General features: G+C 44.9%; 1 protein-coding gene across 1 annotated transcript in view; it reads left to right on the top strand.

The window, feature by feature from the left end:
* stx19 (syntaxin 19) overlaps positions 1-15500 on the top strand; it is a 32694-nt gene extending 17194 nt beyond the window's left edge. The window contains exons 4-5 of the mRNA XM_061926084.1: positions 206-418; positions 14682-15500. Coding sequence (XP_061782068.1) covers positions 206-418; positions 14682-14918 — 450 coding nt within the window. The 3' untranslated portion in view covers positions 14919-15500. The remainder of the gene's footprint in view (positions 1-205; positions 419-14681) is intronic.
* The last annotated feature ends 4500 nt before the right edge of the window (positions 15501-20000 follow it).

Here is a 20000-nt window from a genome sequence, read left to right as displayed (position 1 = left end):
ATACTGTTAATCAAAACATAAAGAGACAGATTTCATGTGTAACAACCAATAACTCTTTGATTTACTCAATCAATTCACTTTATTACGCTTGTTCTGCCTGGAGGTCCTAAGAAGATATTAAGATGGGCCCCAAATGTCTTCTACTCATTAACCTCCCTCCTCCTCTCTCTCTCTTTTGTTATTGTTTTCCCATAATTCCATGCAGGTGATGCGGCAGTATAACGAAGGCTTGTTGACCAAGCAGGACCGCTGTAAGCACTTCATCATCCGGCAGCTGGAGGTGTCGGGAAGGGACGTGACCGAAGGGGACGTGAACGACATGGTGGCGACGGGGAAATGGGAGGTCTTCAACGAGAACCTGCTGAACGACGCCAGGATCACCCGCTCCCAACTCTCTGAGATCGAACAGCGGCACAAGGTGAGAGAGCCATGGCGGTCGACTCGCGACCGTCTTTGTTTAAGCACCGTTATGTTTCCAGGCCAGCCGGGAGACATAGTCTTCCCAACGTGTCCTGGGTCTTCCCCGCGGCCTCCTACCGGTCGGACGTGCCCTAAACACCTCCCGAGGGAGGCGTTCGGGTGGCATCCTGACCAGATGTCCGAACCACCTCATCTGGCTCCTCTCCATGTGGAGGAGCAGCGGCTTTACTTTGAGCTCCTCCCGGATGGCAGAGCTTCTCACCCTATCTCTAAGGGAGAGACCCGCCACCCGGCGGAAGAAACTCATTTCGGCCGCTTGTACCCGTGATCTTGTCCTTTCAGTCATAACCCAAAGCTCATGACCATAGGTGAGGATGGGAACGTAGATCGACCGGTAAATTGAGAGCTTTGCCTTCCGGCTCAGCTCCTTCTTCACCACAACGGATCGATACAGCGTCCGCATTACTGAAGACGCCGCACCGATCCGCCTGTCGATCTCACGATCCACTCTTCCTCCACTCGTGAACAAGACTCCGAGGTACTTGAACTCCTCCACTTGGGGCAGGGTCTCCTCCCCAACCCGGAGATGGCACTCCACCCTTTTCCGGGAGAGAACCATGGACTCGGACTTGGAGGTGCTGATTCTCATCCCAGTCGCTTCACACTCGGCTGCGAACCGATCCAGTGAGAGGTGAAGATCCTGGCCGGATGAAGCCAACAGGACCACATCATCTGCAAAAAGCAGAGACCTAATCCTGCAGCCACCAAACCAGATCCCCTCAACGCCTTGACTGCGCCTAGAAATTTTGTCCATAAAAGTTATGAACAGAATCGGTGACAAAGGGCAGCCTTGGCGGAGTCCAACCCTCACTGGAAACGTGTCCGACTTACTGCCGGGAATGCGGACCAAGCTCTGACACTGATTATACAGGGAGCGAAATGCCACAATAAGACAGTCCAATACCCCATACTCTCTGAGCACTGCCCACAGGACTTCCCGAGGGACACGGTCGAATGCCTTCTCCAAGTCCACAAAGCACATGTAGACTGGTTGGGCAAACTCCCATGCACCCTCAAGGACCCTGCCGAGAGTATAGAGCTGGTCCACAGTTCCACGACCAGGACGAAAACCACACTGTTCCTCCTGAATCCAAGGTTGGACTATCCGGTGTAGCCTCCTCTCCAGTACACCTGAATAGACCTTACCGGGAAGGCTGAGGAGTGTGATCCCACGATAGTTGGAACACACCCTCCGGTTCCCCTTCTTAAAGAGAAGGGGAACCGGAAATGGATCGATACAGCGTCCGCATTACTGAAGACGCCGCACCGATCCGCCTGTCGATCTCACCATCCACTTTTCCCTCACTCGTGAACAAGACTCCGAGGTACTTGAACTCCTCCACTTGGGGCAAGATCTCCTCCCCAACCCGGGGGTTGTGTAAATGGTAAATAAAAAGAGAATACAACAAATCCTTTTCAACTTATATTAAATTGAATAAACTGCAAAGACAAGATACTTAAAGTTCGAATTCAGAAACTGGTACGACCGGGTCACATGGTGATGCGGGGTTTGTTCTCCCATGATGCAAACGGACGACTCTGGACAGGACTTGCAGGTAGGAACATGATTTAATTGTAAATTAATAGTCAAAAAAGTACAAAACAGAAAACAAACCGACAGAACAAGGTGCCGATCTCACCTGAAGCTAAGGTTACTACTTGGCACAGACTAGAGATCACTAGCAGGGGCTAGGAGACAAGCAAAACTTACGTAACATTAGCGTGACGCAAACAAAGAAGTCAGACCGACTGACTGGCAAAAGCAGGCTTAAATAATGCAACAGGTTTTCAGAAATGCAGATTTCTTGTATGGGGTGCTGGTTGGAGCCGATGATGGTCTCTTGCCAGTGACCGGGCTGCTTGTGACTGGGCTGCCATTGCCTGAAGGTCGTCCTCTCTTTGGAGTGACTGTATCCACCAGAATGAGAGTGGATGCTATCTGTGCTTGGAACCTTCGCAGGTTAAGCTCAGGTTTCTCCTTGAGAGCTTGGCAGTCGCGCTTGTAGAGGAGCCAGGCATGGACCACAGCAAGTGTGATGGTGTGCCAGAAGATGTACAGGTACCAGCGGCGGGATTTGATGCGGAACTTGTATTTTGCAGTGAACGAGTCCAGCAAATCAACACCTCCCATGTACTGATTGTAGTTACCCACAATGTACGGCCTTTCAACTTCAATGTAGGTCTTGTTGGCTTTGTCCCAGCATTGAATCTTCTGCACAGGTTCCGTTCCAGCAAAGGATGACACAAGTGTGACGGCCCTGTTGTCAAACCATTTGACAGCAGAGATGTTGTGGTTCGCCTCCACTCTGTGGTCGAAGGTTCCTCTCCCTTTCTTCTTCAAGCTCTTGTCATCTTCAAGGTTGCAATTGGGGATGCGGACTTGCCTTGCTGTACCCACATAATGGATGCCAAGCCCAAGGAGCTTCTCGATCAGTGGGACTGATGTGAAGTAGTTGTCTGCATAGATCTTGTAGTTTTGGCCGGCCGGCAGAGTTGAAGCAAGCTTCATCACAACATCACCTGACAAGCCAAGTTCAGATTTGGCTCGGACTCCATTGTTGGTCCCTTGGTAGACATCAAAGTCACACATCATGCAAGAGATTCCAGTTCTCACCCATACCTTGAAGCCCCATGGGTGTGGTTTGCCCCGCATGTATTATTTGATGCTGCTGTATCTTCCTTTGAAAGCAATCATCATCTCATCCACTGAGTTGTGCTCTTCTGGGACCACCTTCAGGCACTTCTCTCTGAATGAATCAAGCCATGGTCTGATTTTCCAGAGTTTATCCTTCTTCTCCGTCTCAGACACTGTCAAGTTGTTGACTAGATGTAAGGATGTCAACAGAGCCTGGAATCTGTTGCGGGACATCACATCAGCAACAGGGGGGTACCGTGTATCTGTCTCCCAGTACATTTATATGCTTATCATAAATACCATTATCATCCTAGAACAACAAACTTTTACTAAGTTGCAGCAGCACTTAGCAAAAATGCATAGTTTAGTTTAGCCTTCTGCCTAACTAAATGTTTTTTTTTACTTTTAGTTTGCAATATTAAAGTGCAAATGTGCACAGACAGAAGGAATAAGTGTGTGTAAATTAAAATATGTTGTAGATTCCTGACAAGACATATCTCTTTAGACGACACAGTATCCTGGTAGGTAAACTAGTCACAAGGGAATATTTGCTACCACATTGACCCATGGTTGTACATATACAACCAATATAAAGCATCATCCAAATCATATTTTTTGGAGGTATTTCACAATAAGAACATAGGTACATGTTCTAGACATTATAAAGATCACAGTAAAAAATATTAGATGCATTCTACTTACATTGATTTGATCAATTTGGTCCAGTAAAGAAAAGGGTTGTCACTCTGCGAATATTTTCAAGTTGTGTGAGATTCTATAGCCTGTGGGCGGTCCTTAAATACAAATTTCGAATGTAAAGTCATTGTTAGACTGAACAATAGACCCCAATGACTATGTTAATGTGGTATGGGGGGCAAAATGAAAAAACTTTTAACCCTTTTTTAAATAAAATAAAAATGTTGTAAATATATCACTGTGGGTCTTAGAGGGTTAAGATGGTACAGTTATCGAACTGTAAATTAGTACTAAATTGATTTGTTGTCAATTTAATAGAACGGGAGTCCAGTCTATCAGATTTTTCCAATGTAAAAAATGTGTTTTGGCTCAAAAAAGGTTGAAAAACACTTGTCTGAAGAGTGGTCCATCTTGTGTCTCAATCCTCAATCTGTTCTCCCTTGGCTCTTGGCAAGGGCGGTCGCACTCCCTCCCCTCTCCGTGTCTGCCCTGTTTGCCTCTTTGTCTCGTCCTGTCTTAACTTTCTTCTTGCCTCTTTTTGCACTGCTCTCCAAAATCTAAAGAATGGAATTGACTATAGCCTCTTAACAAACTGACAAGATCTCGAGCCCCGGCGAACCTCTCTGTCTGGAACGGTTGTTGCTCGACACACGACGGACTATTGGGAGAAAAGGAGTGCCGCGTTCAGTCGAGGACGTTGAACATATCCACCTATTTGGAACCATGACAACAGGACAGCCGCTGATTGGAGTAAGCATTGCTCTGATGTACCGATAAATCGGAAGATACTGGCAGCCGTTCAAAGCACAGTGGGCAGAACTGTGGACCGGACCGTCGCACCGTCTGGCCTGCAGGATGAATTTGAGGACCGGAAATAGACAATTAGAGTGAAGTGTTTAAATTTGCTTTCGTTGGCTCAAACACAACTAATTGTGATGATTTTGCCTGGCTACGTTGCTTCTAGATTCCCCTGTTGCAAGTCAATCAATCAATCGATGTTTATTTATATAGCCCTAAATCACAAAAGTCTCAAAGGGCTGTACAAGCCACAACGACATCCTCGGTACAGAGCCCACATAAGGGACGTCGATGTGAATGACTATGAGAAACCGCATATGTGGGTAACCCCCCCTCTCTAGGGGAGACCGAAAGCAATAGATGTCGAGTGACTTAATATTGTGAAAGAACAGTCCCCAGTGGATCTAACATAATAGTGAGAGTCCAGTCCATAGTGGGGCCAGCAGGACACCATCCCGAGCGGAGACGGGTCAGCAGCGCAGAGATGTCCCCAACCGATGCACAGGCGATTGGTCCCAACTCTGGACAACCAGCACTTCATCCATGGTCACCGGAACCGGAATAACCCGGCGAGGAGGCAGAGGAGAAAAGAAAAGAAACAGCAGATCAACTAGTCTAAAAAGGGGGGTCTATTTAAAGGCAAGAGTATACAAATGAGTTTTAAGATGGGACTTAAATGCTTCTACTGAGGTAGCATCTCTAACTGTTACCGGGAGGGCATTCCAGAGTATTGGAGCCCGAATGGAAAACGCTCTGTAGCCCGCAGACTTTTTATGGGCTCTGGGAATCACTAATAAGCCGGAGTTCTTTGAACGCAGATTTCTTGCCGGGACATATGGTACAATACAATCGACAAGATAGGATGGAGCTAGACCGTGTAGTATTTTATATGTAAGAAGTAAAACCTTAAAGTCGCATCTTAAGTGCACAGGAAGCCAGTGCAGGTGAGCCAGTTTAGGTGTAATATGATCTATATGCCATCTCCGGGTTGGGGAGGAGATCTTGCCCCAAGTGGAGGAGTTCAATTACCTCGGAGTCTTGTTCACGAGTGAGGGAAGAGTGGATCGTCAGATCGACAGGCGGATCGGTGCGGCGTCTTCAGTAATGCGGACGCTGTATCGATCCGTTGTGGTGAAGAAGGAGCTGAGCCGGAAGGCAAAGCTCTCAATTTACCGGTCGATCTACGTTCCCATCCTCACCTATGGTCACGAGCTTTGGGTCATGACCGAAAGGACAAGATCACGGGCACAAGCGGCCCAAATGAGTTTCCTCCGCCGGGTGGCGGGGCTCTCCCTTAGAGATAGGGTGAGAAGCTCTGTCATCCGGGGGGAGCTCAAAGTAAAGCCGCTGCTCCTCCACATTGAGAGGAGCCAGATGAGGTGGTTCGGGCATCTGGTCAGGATGCCACCCGAGCGCCTCCCTAGGGAGGTGTTTAGGGCACGTCCGACCGGTAGGAGGCCGCGGGGAAGACCCAGGACACGTTGGGAAGACTATGTCTCCCGGCTGGCCTGGGAACGCCTCGGGATCCCCCGGGAGGAGCTGGACGAAGTGGCTGGGGAGAGGGAAGTCTGGGCTTCCCTGCTTAGGCTGCTGCCCCTGCGACCCGACCTCGGATAAGCGGAAGAAGATGGATGGATGGATGGATGGATGGATGATCAAACTTTCTTGTTCTTGTCAAGAGTCTAGCAGCCGCATTTTGTACCAACTGTAATCTTTTAATGCTAGACATAGGGAGACCCCAAAATAATACGTTACAGTAATCGAGACCAGACGTAACGAACGCATGAATAATAAGTCGTGGGGTTTCTGTGTAAACACATGTATACATGCGCTTATAGGCTATCATGTTTTTTTCTTAGCGCCAGTCTCTGCCCTCTCCCCCAGTTTGAGATCGATTTTTCTTATTTACTCATCCTCTCCCAGCGTCTACCTTTTCCCCGCCTTTTACGGGGCGCCGTAAGTGGCGACCCATTACCGTTCCTGTTCTGTCTCCCTGTACAATGTTTGTCCAATCTGGAACGGGTTTGTGGTGAAAATGTAATTTGGTTGTACATGTGCGGGGCAGCACGGTGGTAGAGGGGTTAGTGCGTCTGCCTCACAATACGAAGGTCCTGGGTTTGAACCTACGCTCGGGATCTTTCTGTGTGGAGTATGCATGTTCTTCCCGTGACTGCGTGGGTTCCCTCCGGGTACTCCGGCTTCCTCCCACCTCCAAAAACAAGCACCTGGGGATAGGTTGGTTGGCAAGACTAAAATTGGCCCTAGTGTGTGAATGTGAGTGTGAATGTTGTCTGTCTATCTGTGTTTGCCCTGTGATGAGGTAGCGACTTGTCCAGGGTGTACCCAGCCTTCCGCCCGAATGCAGCTGAGATAGGAACCAGCACCCCCCTGGATAAGCGATAGAAAATGGATGGATGGATGGGATGGCTCAAACACAACTAATTGTGATGGTTTTCCCTGGCTACGACGTGGCGAGGTCGCCGTTTCAAGATTCCCCTGTTGCAAGTCTTGGGGTTTCTGTGTAAACACCTGTATATATGCGCTTATAGGCTATCATGTTTTTTCTCAGCCCCAGTCTCTGCCCTCTCCACCAGTTTGAGATTGGCTTCCTTATTTACTCATCCTCTCCCAGTGCCTACCTTTTCCCCACCTTTTACAGGGCGCCGTTCTGTTTCCCTGTACAATGAATTTGAGGACCAGAAATAGACAATTAGAGTGAAATATTTAAATTTGCTTTCATTGGCTCAAACACAACTAATTGTGATGATTTTCCCTGGCTACGACGTGGCAAGGCCGTTGCCTCTAGATTACCCTTTTGCAAGTCTCGGGGTTTCTGTGTATATATGTGTTTATAGGCTATCATGTTTTTTCTCAGCCCCAGTCTCTGCCCTCTCCCCCAGTTTGAGATCGACTTTCTTATTTACTCATCCTCTCCCAGTTTCTACCTTTTCCCCACCTTTTACAGGGCGCTGTTCTGTTTCCCTGTACAATTAATTTGAGGACCAGAAATAGACAATTAGAGTGAAATGTTTAAATGTGCTTTCATTGGCTCAAACACAACTAATTGTGACGGTTTTTCATGGCTACGACGTGGCAAGGCCCTTGCCTCTAGATTGCCCTTTTGCAAGTCTCTGGGTTTCTGTGTATATATGCGCTTATAGGCTATCATGTTTTTTCTCAACCCCAATCTCTGCCCTCTCCCCAGTTTGAGATCGACTTTCTTATTTACTCATCCTCTCCCAGTTTCTACCTTTTCCCCACCTTTTACAGGGTGTTGTTCTGTTTCTCTGTACAATGAATTTGAGGACCAGAAATAGACAATTAGAGTGAAAAGTTTAAATTTGCTTTCATTGGCTAAAACACAACTAATTGTGATGGTTTTCCCTGGGTACGACGTGGCAAGGCCGTTGCCTCTAGATTACCCTTTTGCAAGTCTCGGGGTTTCTGTGTATATATGTGCTTATAGGCTATCATGTTTTTTCCCAGCCCCAGTCTCTGCCCTCTCCCCCAGTTTGAGATTGACTTTCTTATTTACTCATCCTCTCCCAGTGTCTACCTTTTCCCCACCTTTTACAGGGCGCCGTTCTGTTTCTCTGTACAATGAATTTGAGGACCAGAAATAGACAATTAGAGTGAAATGTTTAAATTTGCTTTCATTGGCTCAAACACAACTAATTGTGATGATTTTCCCTGGCTACGACGTGGCAAGGCCGTTGCCTCTAGATTGCCCTTTTGCAAGTCTCGGGGTTTCTTTGTATATATGCGCTTATAGGCTATCATGTGTTTTTTCCCAGCCCCAGTCTCTGCCCTCTCCCCCAGTTTGAGATCGACTCTCTTATTTACTCATCCTCTCCCAGCGTCCACCTTTTCCCCACCTTTTACAGGGTGTTGTTCTGTTTCTCTGTACAATGAATTTGAGGACCAGAAATAGACAAATAAGTGTGAAATGTTTAAATTTGCTTTCATTGGCTCAAACACAACTAATTGTGATGGTTTTCCCTGGCTACGACGTGGCAAGGCCGTTGCTTCTAGATCGCCCTTTTGCAAGTCTCGGGGTTTCTGTGTATATATGCGCTTATAGGCTATCATGTTTTTTCTCAGCCCCAGTCTCTGCCCTCTCCCCCAGTTTGAGATTGACTTTCTTATTTACTCATCCTCTCCCAGCGTCTACCTTTTCCCCACCTTTTACAGGGCGCCGTTCTGTTTCCCTGTACATTGAATTTGAGGACCAGAAATAGACAATTAGAGTGAAAAGTTTAAATTTGCTTTCATTGGCTCAAACACAACTAATTGTGATGGTTTTCCCTGGCTACGACGTGGCAAGGCCGTTGCCTCTAGATTGCCCTTTTGCAAGTCTCGGGGTTTCTGTGTATAAATGCGCTTATAGGTTATCATGTTTGTTTCCCAGCCCCAGTCTCTGCCCTTTTCACCAGTTTGAGATCGACTTTCTTATTTACTCATCCTCTCCCAGTGTCTACCTTTTCCCCACCTTTTACAGGGCGCCGTTCTGTTTCCCTGTACAATGAATTTGAGGACCAGAAATAGACATTTAGAGTGAAAAGTTTAAATTTGCTTTCATTGGCTCAAACACAACTAATTGTGATGTTTTTCCCTGGGTACGACGTGGCAAGGCCGTTGCTTCTACATCGCCCTTTTGCAAGTCTCGGGGTTTCTGTGTATATATGCGCTTATAGGCTATCAAGTTTTTTTTCCCAGCCCCAGTCTCTGCCCTCTCCCCCAGTTTGAGATCGACTTTCTTATTTACTCATCCTCTCCCAGTTTCTACCTTTTCCCCACCTTTTACAGGGTGCCGTTCTGTTTCCCTGTACAATGAATTTGAGGACCAGAAATAGACATTTAGAGTGAAAAGTTTAAATTTGCTTTCATTGGCTCAAACACAACTAATTGTGATGGTTTTCCCTGGCTACGACGTGGCAAGGCCGTTGCCTCTAGATTGCCCTTTTACAAGTCTCGGGGTTTCTGTGTATATATGCGCTAATAGGCTATCATGTTTTTTTCCCAGCCCCAGTCTCTGCCCTCTCCACCAGTTTGAGATCGACTTTCTTATTTACTCATCCTCTCCCAGTTTCTACCTTTTCCCCACCTTTTACAGGGTGTTGTTCTTTTTCTCTGTACAATGAATTTGAGGACCAGAAATAGACAATTAGAGTGACAAGTTTGAATTTGCTTTCATTGGCTCAAACACAACTAATTGTGACGTTTTTTTGTGGCTACGACGTGGCAAGGCCGTTGCTTCTAGATCGCCCTTTTGCAAGTCTCGGGGTTTCTGTGTATATATGCGCTTATAGGCTATCATGTTTTTTCTCAGCCCCAGTCTCTGCCCTCTCCCCCAGTTTGAGATTGACTTTCTTATTTACTCATCCTCTCCCAGTGTCTACCTTTTCCCCACCTTTTACAGGGCGTTGTTCTGTTTCTCTGTACAATGAATTTGAGGGCCAGAAATAGACAATTAGAGTGAAATGTTTAAATTTGCTTTCATTGGCTCAAACACAACTAATTGTTATGATTTTCCCTGGCTACGACGTGGCAAGGCCGTTGCCTCTAGATTGCCCTTTTGCAAGTCTCGGGGTTTCTGTGTATATATGCGCTTATAGGCTATCATGTTTTTTCTCAGCCCCAGTCTCTGCCCTCTCGACCAGTTTGAGATTGACTTTCTTATTTACTCATCCTCTCCCAGCGTCTACCTTTGCCCCACCTTTTACAGTGCGCCGTTCTGTTTCCCTGTACAATGAATTTGAGGACCAGAAATAGACAATTAGAGTGAAAAGTTTAAATTTGCTTTCATTGGCTCAAACACAACTAATTGTGATGGTTTTCCCTGGCTACGACGTGGCAAGGCCGTTGCCTCTAGATTGCCCTTTTGCAAGTCTCGGGGTTTCTTTGTATATATGCGCTTATAGGCTATCATGTGTTTTTTCCCAGCCCCAGTATCTGCCCTCTCCCCCAGTTTGAGATCGACTCTCTTATTTACTCATCCTCTCCCAGCGTCCACCTTTTCCCCACCTTTTACAGGGTGTTGTTCTGTTTCTCTGTACAATGAATTTGAGGACCAGAAATAGACAAATAAGTGTGAAATGTTTAAATTTGCTTTCATTGGCTCAAACACAACTAATTGTGATGGTTTTCCCTGGCTACGACGTGGCAAGGCCGTTGCTTCTAGATCGCCCTTTTGCAAGTCTCGGGGTTTCTGTGTATATATGCGCTTATAGGCTATCATGTTTTTTCTCAGCCCCAGTCTCTGCCCTCTCCCCCAGTTTGAGATTGACTTTCTTATTTACTCATCCTCTCCCAGTTTCTACCTTTTCCCCACCTTTTACAGGGTGTTGTTCTGTTTCTCTGTACAATGAATTTGAGGACCAGAAATAGACAATTAGAGTGAAAAGTTTAAATTTGCTTTCATTGGCTCAAACACAAGTAATTGTGATGGTTTTCCCTGGCTACGACGTGGCAAGGCCGTTGCTTCTAGATCACCCTTTTGCAAGTCTCGGGGTTTCTGCGTATATATGCGCTTATAGGCTATCATGTTTTTTTTCCCAGCCCCAGTCTCTGCCCTCTCCACCAGTTTGAGATCGACTTTCTTATTTACTCATCCTCTCCCATCGTCTACCTTTTCCCCACCTTTTACAGGGCGCCGTTCTGTTTCCCTGTACAATGAATTTGAGGACCAGAAATAGACAATTAGAGTGAAATGTTTAAATTTGCTTTCATTGGTTCAAACACAACTAATTGTTATGATTTTCCCTGGCTACGACGTGGCAAGGCCGTTGCCTCTAGATTGCCCTTTTGCAAGTCTCTGGGTTTCTGTGTATATATGCGCTTATACGCTATCATGTTTTTGCTCAGCCCCAGTCTCTGCCCTCTCCACCAGTTTGAGATCGACTTTCTTATTTACTCATCCTCTCCCAGCGTCTACCTTTTCCCCACCTTTTACAGGGCGCCGTTCTGTTTCCCTGTACAATGAATTTGAGGACCAGAAATAGACATTTTGAGTGAAAAGTTTAAATTTGCTTTCATTGGCTCAAACACAACTAATTTTGATGGTTTTTCCTGGCTACGACGTGGCAAGGCCGTTGCCTCTAGATTGCCCTATTGCAAGTCTCGGGGTTTCTGTGTATATATGCGCTTATAGGCTATCATGTTTTTTCCCAGCCCCAGTCTCTGCCCTCTCCCCCAGTTTGAGATCGACTTTCTTATTTACTCATCCTTTCCCAGTTTCTACCTTTTCCCCACCTTTTACAGGGTGTCGTTCTGTTTCCCTGTACAATGAATTTGAGGACCAGAAATAGACAATTAGAGTGAAATGTTTAAATTTGCTTTCATTGATTGGCAACACTAAATTGGCCCTAGTGTGTGAATGTGAGTGTGAATGTTGTCTGTCTATCTGTGTTGGCCCTGCGATGAGGTGGCGACTTGTCCAGGGTGTACCCCGCCTTCCGCCCGATTGTAGCTGAGATAGGCTCCAGCGCCCCCCGCGACCCCAAAGGGAATAAGCGGTAGAAAATGGATGGATGGATGGATGGCTCAAACACAACTAATTGGGATGGTTTTCCCTTGGTACGACGTGGCAAGGCCGTTGCCTCTAGATTGCCCTTTTGCAAGTCTCGGGGTTTCTGTGTGTATATGAGCTTATAGGCTATCATGTTTTTTCTCAGCCCCAGTCTCTGCCCTCTCCCCCAGTTTGAGATAGACTTTCTTATTTACTCATCCTCTCCCAGCGTCTACCTTTTCCCCACCTTTTAAAGGGCGCCGTTCTGTTTCCCTGTACAATGAATTTGAGGATCAGGAATAGACATTTAGAGTGAAAAGTTTAAATTTGCTTTCATTGGCTCAAACACAACAAACTGTGATGATTTTCCCTAGCTACGACGTGGCAAGGCCGTTGCCTCTAGATTGCCCTTTTGCAAGTCTCGGGGTTTCTGTGTATATATGCGCTTATAGGCTATCATGTTTTTTTTCCCAGCCCCAGTCTCTGCCCTCTCCACCAGTTTGAGATCGACTTTCTTATTTATTCATCCTCTCCCAGCGTCTACCTTTTCCCCACCTTTTACAGGGCGCCGTTCTGTTTCCCTGTACAATGAATTTGAGGACCGGAAATAGACAATTAGAGTGAAAAGTTTAAATTTGCTTTCATTGGCTCAAACACAACTAATTTTGATGGTTTTTCCTGGGTACGACGTGGCAAGGCCGTTGCCTCTAGATTGCCCTTTTGCAAGTCTCGGGGTTTCTGTGTATATATAAGCGCTTATAGGCTATCATGTTTTTTTCTCAGCCCCAGTCTCTGCCCTCTCCCCCAGTTTGAGATCGACTTTCTTATTTACTCATCCTCTCCCAGTGTCTACCTTTTCCCCACCTTTTACAGGGCGCTGTTCTGTTTCCCTGTACATTGAATTTGAGGACCAGAAATAGACAATTAGAGTGAAATGTTTAAATTTGCTTTCATTGGCTCAAACACAACTAATTGTGATGGTTTTCCCTGGCTACGACGTGGCAAGGCCGTTGCTTCTAGATCGCCCTTTTGAAAGTCTCGGGGTTTCTGTGTATATATGCGCTTATAGGCTATCATGTTTTTTTCCCAGCCCCAGTCTCTGCCCTCTCCACCAGTTTGAGATCGACTTTCTTATTTACTCATCCTCTCCTAGTGTCTACCTTTTCCCCACCTTTTACAGGGCGTCGTTCTGTTTCCCTGTACAATGAATTTGAGGACCAGAAATAGACATTTAGAGTGAAAAGTTTAAATTTGCTTTCATTGGCTCAAACACAACTAATTGTGATGGTTTTCCCTGGCTACGACGTGGCAAGGCCGTTGCCTGTAGATCGCCCTTTTGCAAGTCTCGGGGTTTCTGTGTATATATGCGCTTATAGGCTATCATGTTTTTTTTCTCAGCCCCAGTCTCTGCCCTCTCCCCCAGTTTGAGATCGACTTTCTTATTTACTCATCCTCTCCCCGTATCTACCTTTTCCCCACATTTTACAGGGCGCCGTTCTGTTTCCCTGTACAATGAATTTGAGGACCAGAAATAGACAATTAGAGTGAAAAGTTTAAATTTGCTTTCATTGGCTCAAACACAACTAATTGTGATGGTTTTCCCTGGCTACGACGTGGCAAGGCTGTTGCTTCTAGATTCCCCTTGTTGCAAGTCTTGGGGTTTCTGTGTAAACACCTGTATATATGCGCTTATAGGCTATCATGTTTTTTTTCCCAGCCCCAGTCTCTGCCCTCTCCACCAGTTTGAGATTGACTTTCTTATTTACTCATCCTCTCCCAGCGTCTACCTTTTCCCCACCTTTTACAGGGCGCCGTTCTGTTTCCCTGTACAATGAATTTGAGGACCAGAAATAGACAAATAAGTGTGAAATGTTTAAATTTGCTTTCATTGGCTCAAACACAACTAATTGTGATGGTTTTCCCTGGCTACGACGTGGCAAGGCCGTTGCCTCTAGATTGCCCTTTTGCAAGTCTCAGGGTTTCTGTGTATATATACGCTTATAGGCTATCATGTTTTTTTCCCAGCCCCAGTCTCTGCCCTCTCCATCAAATGTTTAAATTTGCTTTTATTGGCTCAAACACAACTAATTGTGATGGTTTTTCCTGGCTACGACGTGGCAAGGCCGTTGCCTCTAGATTGCCCTTTTGCAAGTCTCGGGGTTTCTGTGTATATATGCGCTTATAGGCTATCATGTTTTTTTCCCAGCCCCAGTCTCTGCCTTCTACCCCAGTTTGAGATTGACTTTCTTATTTACTCATCCTCTCCCAGTTTCTACCCTTTCCCCACCTTTTACAGGGCGTCGTTCTGTTTCTCTGTACAATGTGTGTCTAACCTTGAACGGGTTTGTGGTGGAAATGAAATTTGGTTGGACTTGTGCGATAGCAATAAAGAGCAAACCATACCAATTGGGGTCATCTCCTTCAGACTGGTACCTCTCCAGAGAACTCATTTGCACTCTTACAAGTTTTAGTTTAGAACGTTCTGTCTTGCAAGTTTTCTGGATGGTGATATTTAAGTGTTCTTCCAGGTGCTGGCTAAAACTGAAATCTACTTTTATTCTCCAGGAGTTGTTGAGCCTCGAGAGCAACATGATGGAGCTGAGGGACCTCTTCATGGACATCTTCATGTTTGTAGAGGAACAAGGCGCCTACATCGAGCACATTCAGACCAACGTAGAACAGACCCAGGATTACGTGGCGGCGTCCAACGAGAAGTTCAAGTTGGCCGCCAGGTACAAGAAGAAGAACCCTCTCCGTCAGATCTGCTGCTGTTGCTGCCCTCCCTGGAAATGCTGCGTGTGAAGTTGTGCGGATTGGAACCGAGTGCTGGTGTTTCAAATGTCTCCCTCACCTGTTGGGAGTAAACAACATTGGACTCAAGTGCCATTAAAGTGAAGGTTATGGTCACTGTTGAACACAGCAACGGCCAAGACAGATCCAGCAGAGCATAGAAAACAATTAAGGGGGAGGCCAGGAATTGGTTTTTTTTGAGGCACTTATTTCTTTGAAGAGAGTGTGAAGTGACTGCTATTGGAAGAGACAGTTCAGTGAGTGCTCCTCGCCAACATGGCGGCGTATCCGTGACCTTCACTGTCATCTGAGAGAGGTTACAAATAAGACTACTACCTCTGCAACTGTCACTGCTTCATCACAAATTCCAATCTTCTGAACTTTCTCTTTGTCTGCCAAAAGTATGTTTTTTATGTCCAGACATTGCACTTTAAGCTTTAAAATGTGTGTGGGTAGTCGTATGACAGCATATTAGGTAGCAGTGACGTGCAGTCACTGGAGGGAGGTGTTTGTTATGCGGGATTAATTTGTGGCATATTAAATATAAGCCTGGTTGTGTTGTGGCTAATAAAGTATATATATGTCTTGTGTTTATTTACTGTTTTAGTCATTCCCAGATGAATTTCAGGTCCCACCCGCCTCTCACAGCATCTTCCCACTGCCCTCTAGTCCTTCACTCTCACTTTCCTCATCCACAAATCTTTCATCCTCGCTCAAATTAACGGGGAAATCGTCGCTTTCTCGATCCGAATCGCTCTCGCTGCTGGTGGCCATGATTGTAAACAATGTGCGGATGTGAGGAGCTCCACAACCTGTGACGTCACGCTACTCGTCCGCTACAGGCAAGGCTTTTTTATCAGCGACCAAAAGTTGCGAACTTTATCGTCGATGTTCTCTACTAAATCCTCTCAGCAAAAATATGGCAATATCGCGAAATGATCAAGTATGACACATAGAATGGATCTGCTATCCCCGTTTAAATAAGAACATCGCATTTCAGTAGGCCTTTAAGGTATAAAAATAAACATTTACATAATATTTCCATGTGAATAACTTATTTTGCAACATATTTATTGTCCGGTGCGGCTAGTATAAGGAACATATATATTTTTGTACAAATGTAGTGGGTGCAGCTCAGTGACGTGCAGTCACTAGAGGCAGGTGAGGCGGGGCCTCACCTGCCATCATGGAAAGAAAAAAAATGTAAAAAGAAAAACAAATAATTAAATTGTTATATGTATCCAGTGATTATACTACAAAGTTATTTTCCATTTAACTTCACCAGTTTTAGATTATTTTTATTCAAAATCGCTGAATTTTCACATTTGCCGTTCAAATACTGAGAAGAGACGGTGCGGTGATCAGCAGCCAGTTGAGGCACGTCACTCAGTGCCTCAACATGGATTGCGCAATGACTGTCACACCGTGGTGAGGGATGTCTTGGTTTTTTCTGTCTTGTGATGTGCATGTTTTAGTTTGAAAAGTAACTCTCCTCTCGTTTCAGGTCACTTGCCCTTCCTTTTGTGTCATCAGTCTGACGTCATCCCGATTCCCTAATTGTTTCCACCTGTTCCCTATTACCCTCATGTGTCTTATAAGCCCACTCCTTCCTTTGTTCTGTGCCAGATTGTTTCGTTTATTCGTACTCTCTAGCTTCCATGCCCATGTCCATGCCTTGTCTTGCCTTGCCTCGTCTTGTGCTTATGTTCTTTGATTCTGAATCCTTTCGTTGCTATTTTGAGTTTTCCTTTCTTCCTCCTCAGCAGAGTGATTTTTTGTTATTTAGTTTATTCAGCCAAAGTGGTAAGTTTCAGTTATTTTTCATTCTTTCCTCACATTTTTGAGTGACAATTTTTGTTAATACTTTATTAGATTAGATAGTATATAATTTTTCATAGTTGTTGTTTCTTCCTCCTGTTGGAGCGTTTTTTTGTTTATACATTTTATAGCATATATTAATCATAGTTCGTCTTTGCTTTTGTGTTTTCCTCCGTTCGGAGCGAATTTTGGTTGTTCCTATTTTTTGGAACCTTTTTTGCCGGTTAGTTTTTGGATAAATAGATATTGTAATCCTTGACTTTGGAGGTGAAAAGGAAGCTGTCAAAATAAAAGCCTGTCTAAGTTCCCTACTCTGCATCTGAGTCCTATCCTTTTACCAAGCCCTGACAATGACTCGGCTAACTGCTGGCCTGCTGTGCAGTGAGACCGTATTGCTATATGAATTATATTATACATTTCCATAGTTTAGTTAGCTGAGGTATGTAATGTACAGTGTATTTTGTCAACAACTGTTTGTGTGTAGCGTATTTCTTGTGCTGAGCGATCATAAAACGGCTGCAAAAGACGCACTGGCTGAGGCTCCAGTAGCCCCGCCTCCTGCACCCCCGCCGTAGAATTGTTATATCATATAAAGCCCACTCTTAAACTTTCCACGTGCAAGATTGAATCTATTTAAAAAAGTTATTTCATAAGAAGCCAAAAAGTGCAAAAACAATAATGTTGGTGTTGGAGGAGTTGTGAATAACTGCAGGGCCACAACATTAGGTACACCTGCAGACTGCAGGTGTACCTAATTCACAACTCCTCCAACACGAACATTATTGTTTTTGCACTTTTTGGCTTCTTATTAAATAACTTTTGTAACCTATTTTCATGGGCTTTCCTCTTTGTGATGTTAAGATCCTGTTGTGCGCTGTTATACAGTATATGCCTTGAGCTCTTATTTTGAAGGCGCTAAGAGCGGAAGTGATGACACGTTGGAGTTGAGCGGAAGTTTTTGAAAGAAGGTAAATAAAGTGGTCCTCGTGTAAACTGGAGCCTCCGTGTTTGTTATTTTGTAGTTTCATACAGTATAGGCCACATTTATAAACCCTCGGTTACACTTTTTTAAATAGATTCAATCTTGCACGTGGAAAGTTGAAGTGAGGGCTTTAGTTGATATAACACTTTCGTCAGGGGGTGCATTAATCCAGCACAACAGCGGCTCATGGACTTATTTTATAAGTAAAGGTAAAACCATAATAACGTTTTTTTTATTAAATGTGCTTTTTTGTGTGCTACAGTTTGTATGTGTAAAGTTAAAGTTAAGTTAAAGTACCAATGATTGTCACACACACACTAGGTGTGGTGAAATTTGTCCTCTGCATTTGACCCATCCCCTTGATCACCCCCCTGGGAGGTGAGGGGAGCAGCGCCCGGGAATAATTTTTGGTGATTTAACCCCCAATTCCAAGCCTTGATGCTGAGTGCCAAGCAGGGAAGAATGCTGGTATGAGCTTTTAAACATAACCCGTTAACTGCTGCCAATCAAATGGTGAATAAGATACTCTTTAGGGTTCATATGTTTGTAAATCTGACCGTGATGAAGTCAGTGCCTCACCAGCCATCAACCTCACCGCACGTCACTGTTAGGTAGGCATATTGCTATATTTGCTATAATTAGGTTCGGAGCTAATATTGATAGACCTTATCAAGAGGTTTGAACGCAATTAGCAGGTTAGGGTCTGATGATTCAATCCATGTACATCAGGGGTGCCCACACCTTTTCTGCAGGCGAGCTACTTTTCAATTGACCGAGTGGAGGGGATCTGTCATGATCCGTGGTCCGGATCATGTTTTGGTTATGTTCTGTTAGATTTTGGACTCCCTGAGTTCCTGTTTTGTGCACTCCTGGGTTTATTTGGGTCACCATGGGGATTAATTGGGTTCACCTGCCTCTGCACTGCAAAAAGTCAGTGTTCAAAAACAAGAAAAAAAAGATACAAAAATGAGGGGTATTTTATTTGAACTAAGCAAAATTATCTGCCAATAGAACAAGGAAATTTGGCTTGTCAAGACTTTCCAAAACAAGTAAAATTAACTAACCTCAATGAACCCAAAAATACCTTAAAATAAGTATATTCTCACTAATAACACAACTAATTGTGATGGTTTTCCCTGGCTACGACGTGGCAAGGCCGTTGCCTCTAGATTGCCCTTTTGCAAGTCTCGGGGTTTCTGTGTATATGAGTACGTATTTTCTATTGTTTCATTGAAAATAAAACAGCAAAAGTCCATTTGGCTCTCATCTGTTTTAATTATGAGACACAATTGTGTCAAAGTCATGATTTTTTTTTTTCATGCTTGAAATAAGAAATTATTATTTAAAAAAAATAAGTTTTATACTTGTGAGTGTTGATGACACGGCTTTGCAACACTTGATATTCTAGTTTCAAGCATGTTTTACTCAATATAGGTCATCAAATCTCAGCAACAAGCTGTAATATCTTACTGAGATCATTTAGGACCAAAACACTTAAAACAAGTAAAACACTCTAACATAAAATCTTATGTGTGGCCACGCAAGTCCCGGGATGCCCAAAATGTCCATAACACACCCAGCCGAGTCCCACGGGGAGGGGAGGCGGGGATAAAAGTTGGAAAAGTCGGCAAAAGTCCCAAAAATGTTCAAAATACCTACCCAGGTTCGGAGTCCCACAAGTCCCGCCGCCGGCCGCGCAAGTCCTGGGATGCCCAAAATGTCCAAAACGCGCCCAGCAAAGTCCCACGGGAAGGCGGGGAGAAAAGTGAGAAAAGTCGGTAAAATGTTAAAAAATCACACCCGGGTTGGAGTGCCACAAGTCTTAAGACTTGTGGCACTCCATGTGGGACTCAAACCTGGGTAAGTATTTTGAAAATTTTTGGGGACTTTTGCCGACTTTTCCAACTTTCATCCCCCCTCCCCGTGGGACTCGGCTGGGTGTGTTATGGACATTTTTTGCATTCCGGGACTTGCGCGGCTAGCGGTGGGACTCGTGGGACTGGAACCCGGGGAGGTATTTTGGACAAAATTGGGACTTTTGACCATTTTGGCCACCTTTTCTCCTCTTCTTCCCTGCCTTCCTGTGCACCATTGCTGGGTGTGTTTTGGACATTTGGACAAAAATAGTTTCAAGCATGTTTTACTCAATATAGGTCATCAAATCTCAGCAGCAAGCTGTAATATCTTACTGAGATCATTTAGGACCAAAACACTTAAAACAAGTAAAACACTCTAACATAAAATCTTATGTGTGGCCACGCAAGTCCCGGGATGCCCAAAAATGTCCATAACAC

Source organism: Nerophis lumbriciformis, linkage group LG31 (assembly GCF_033978685.3).
Source record: "Nerophis lumbriciformis linkage group LG31, RoL_Nlum_v2.1, whole genome shotgun sequence".
NCBI classification, from domain to species: Eukaryota; Metazoa; Chordata; class Actinopteri; order Syngnathiformes; family Syngnathidae; genus Nerophis; species Nerophis lumbriciformis.
The sequence above is the reverse complement of the archived record's forward strand: the minus strand, read 5'-3'. Positions and strand labels throughout refer to the sequence as shown.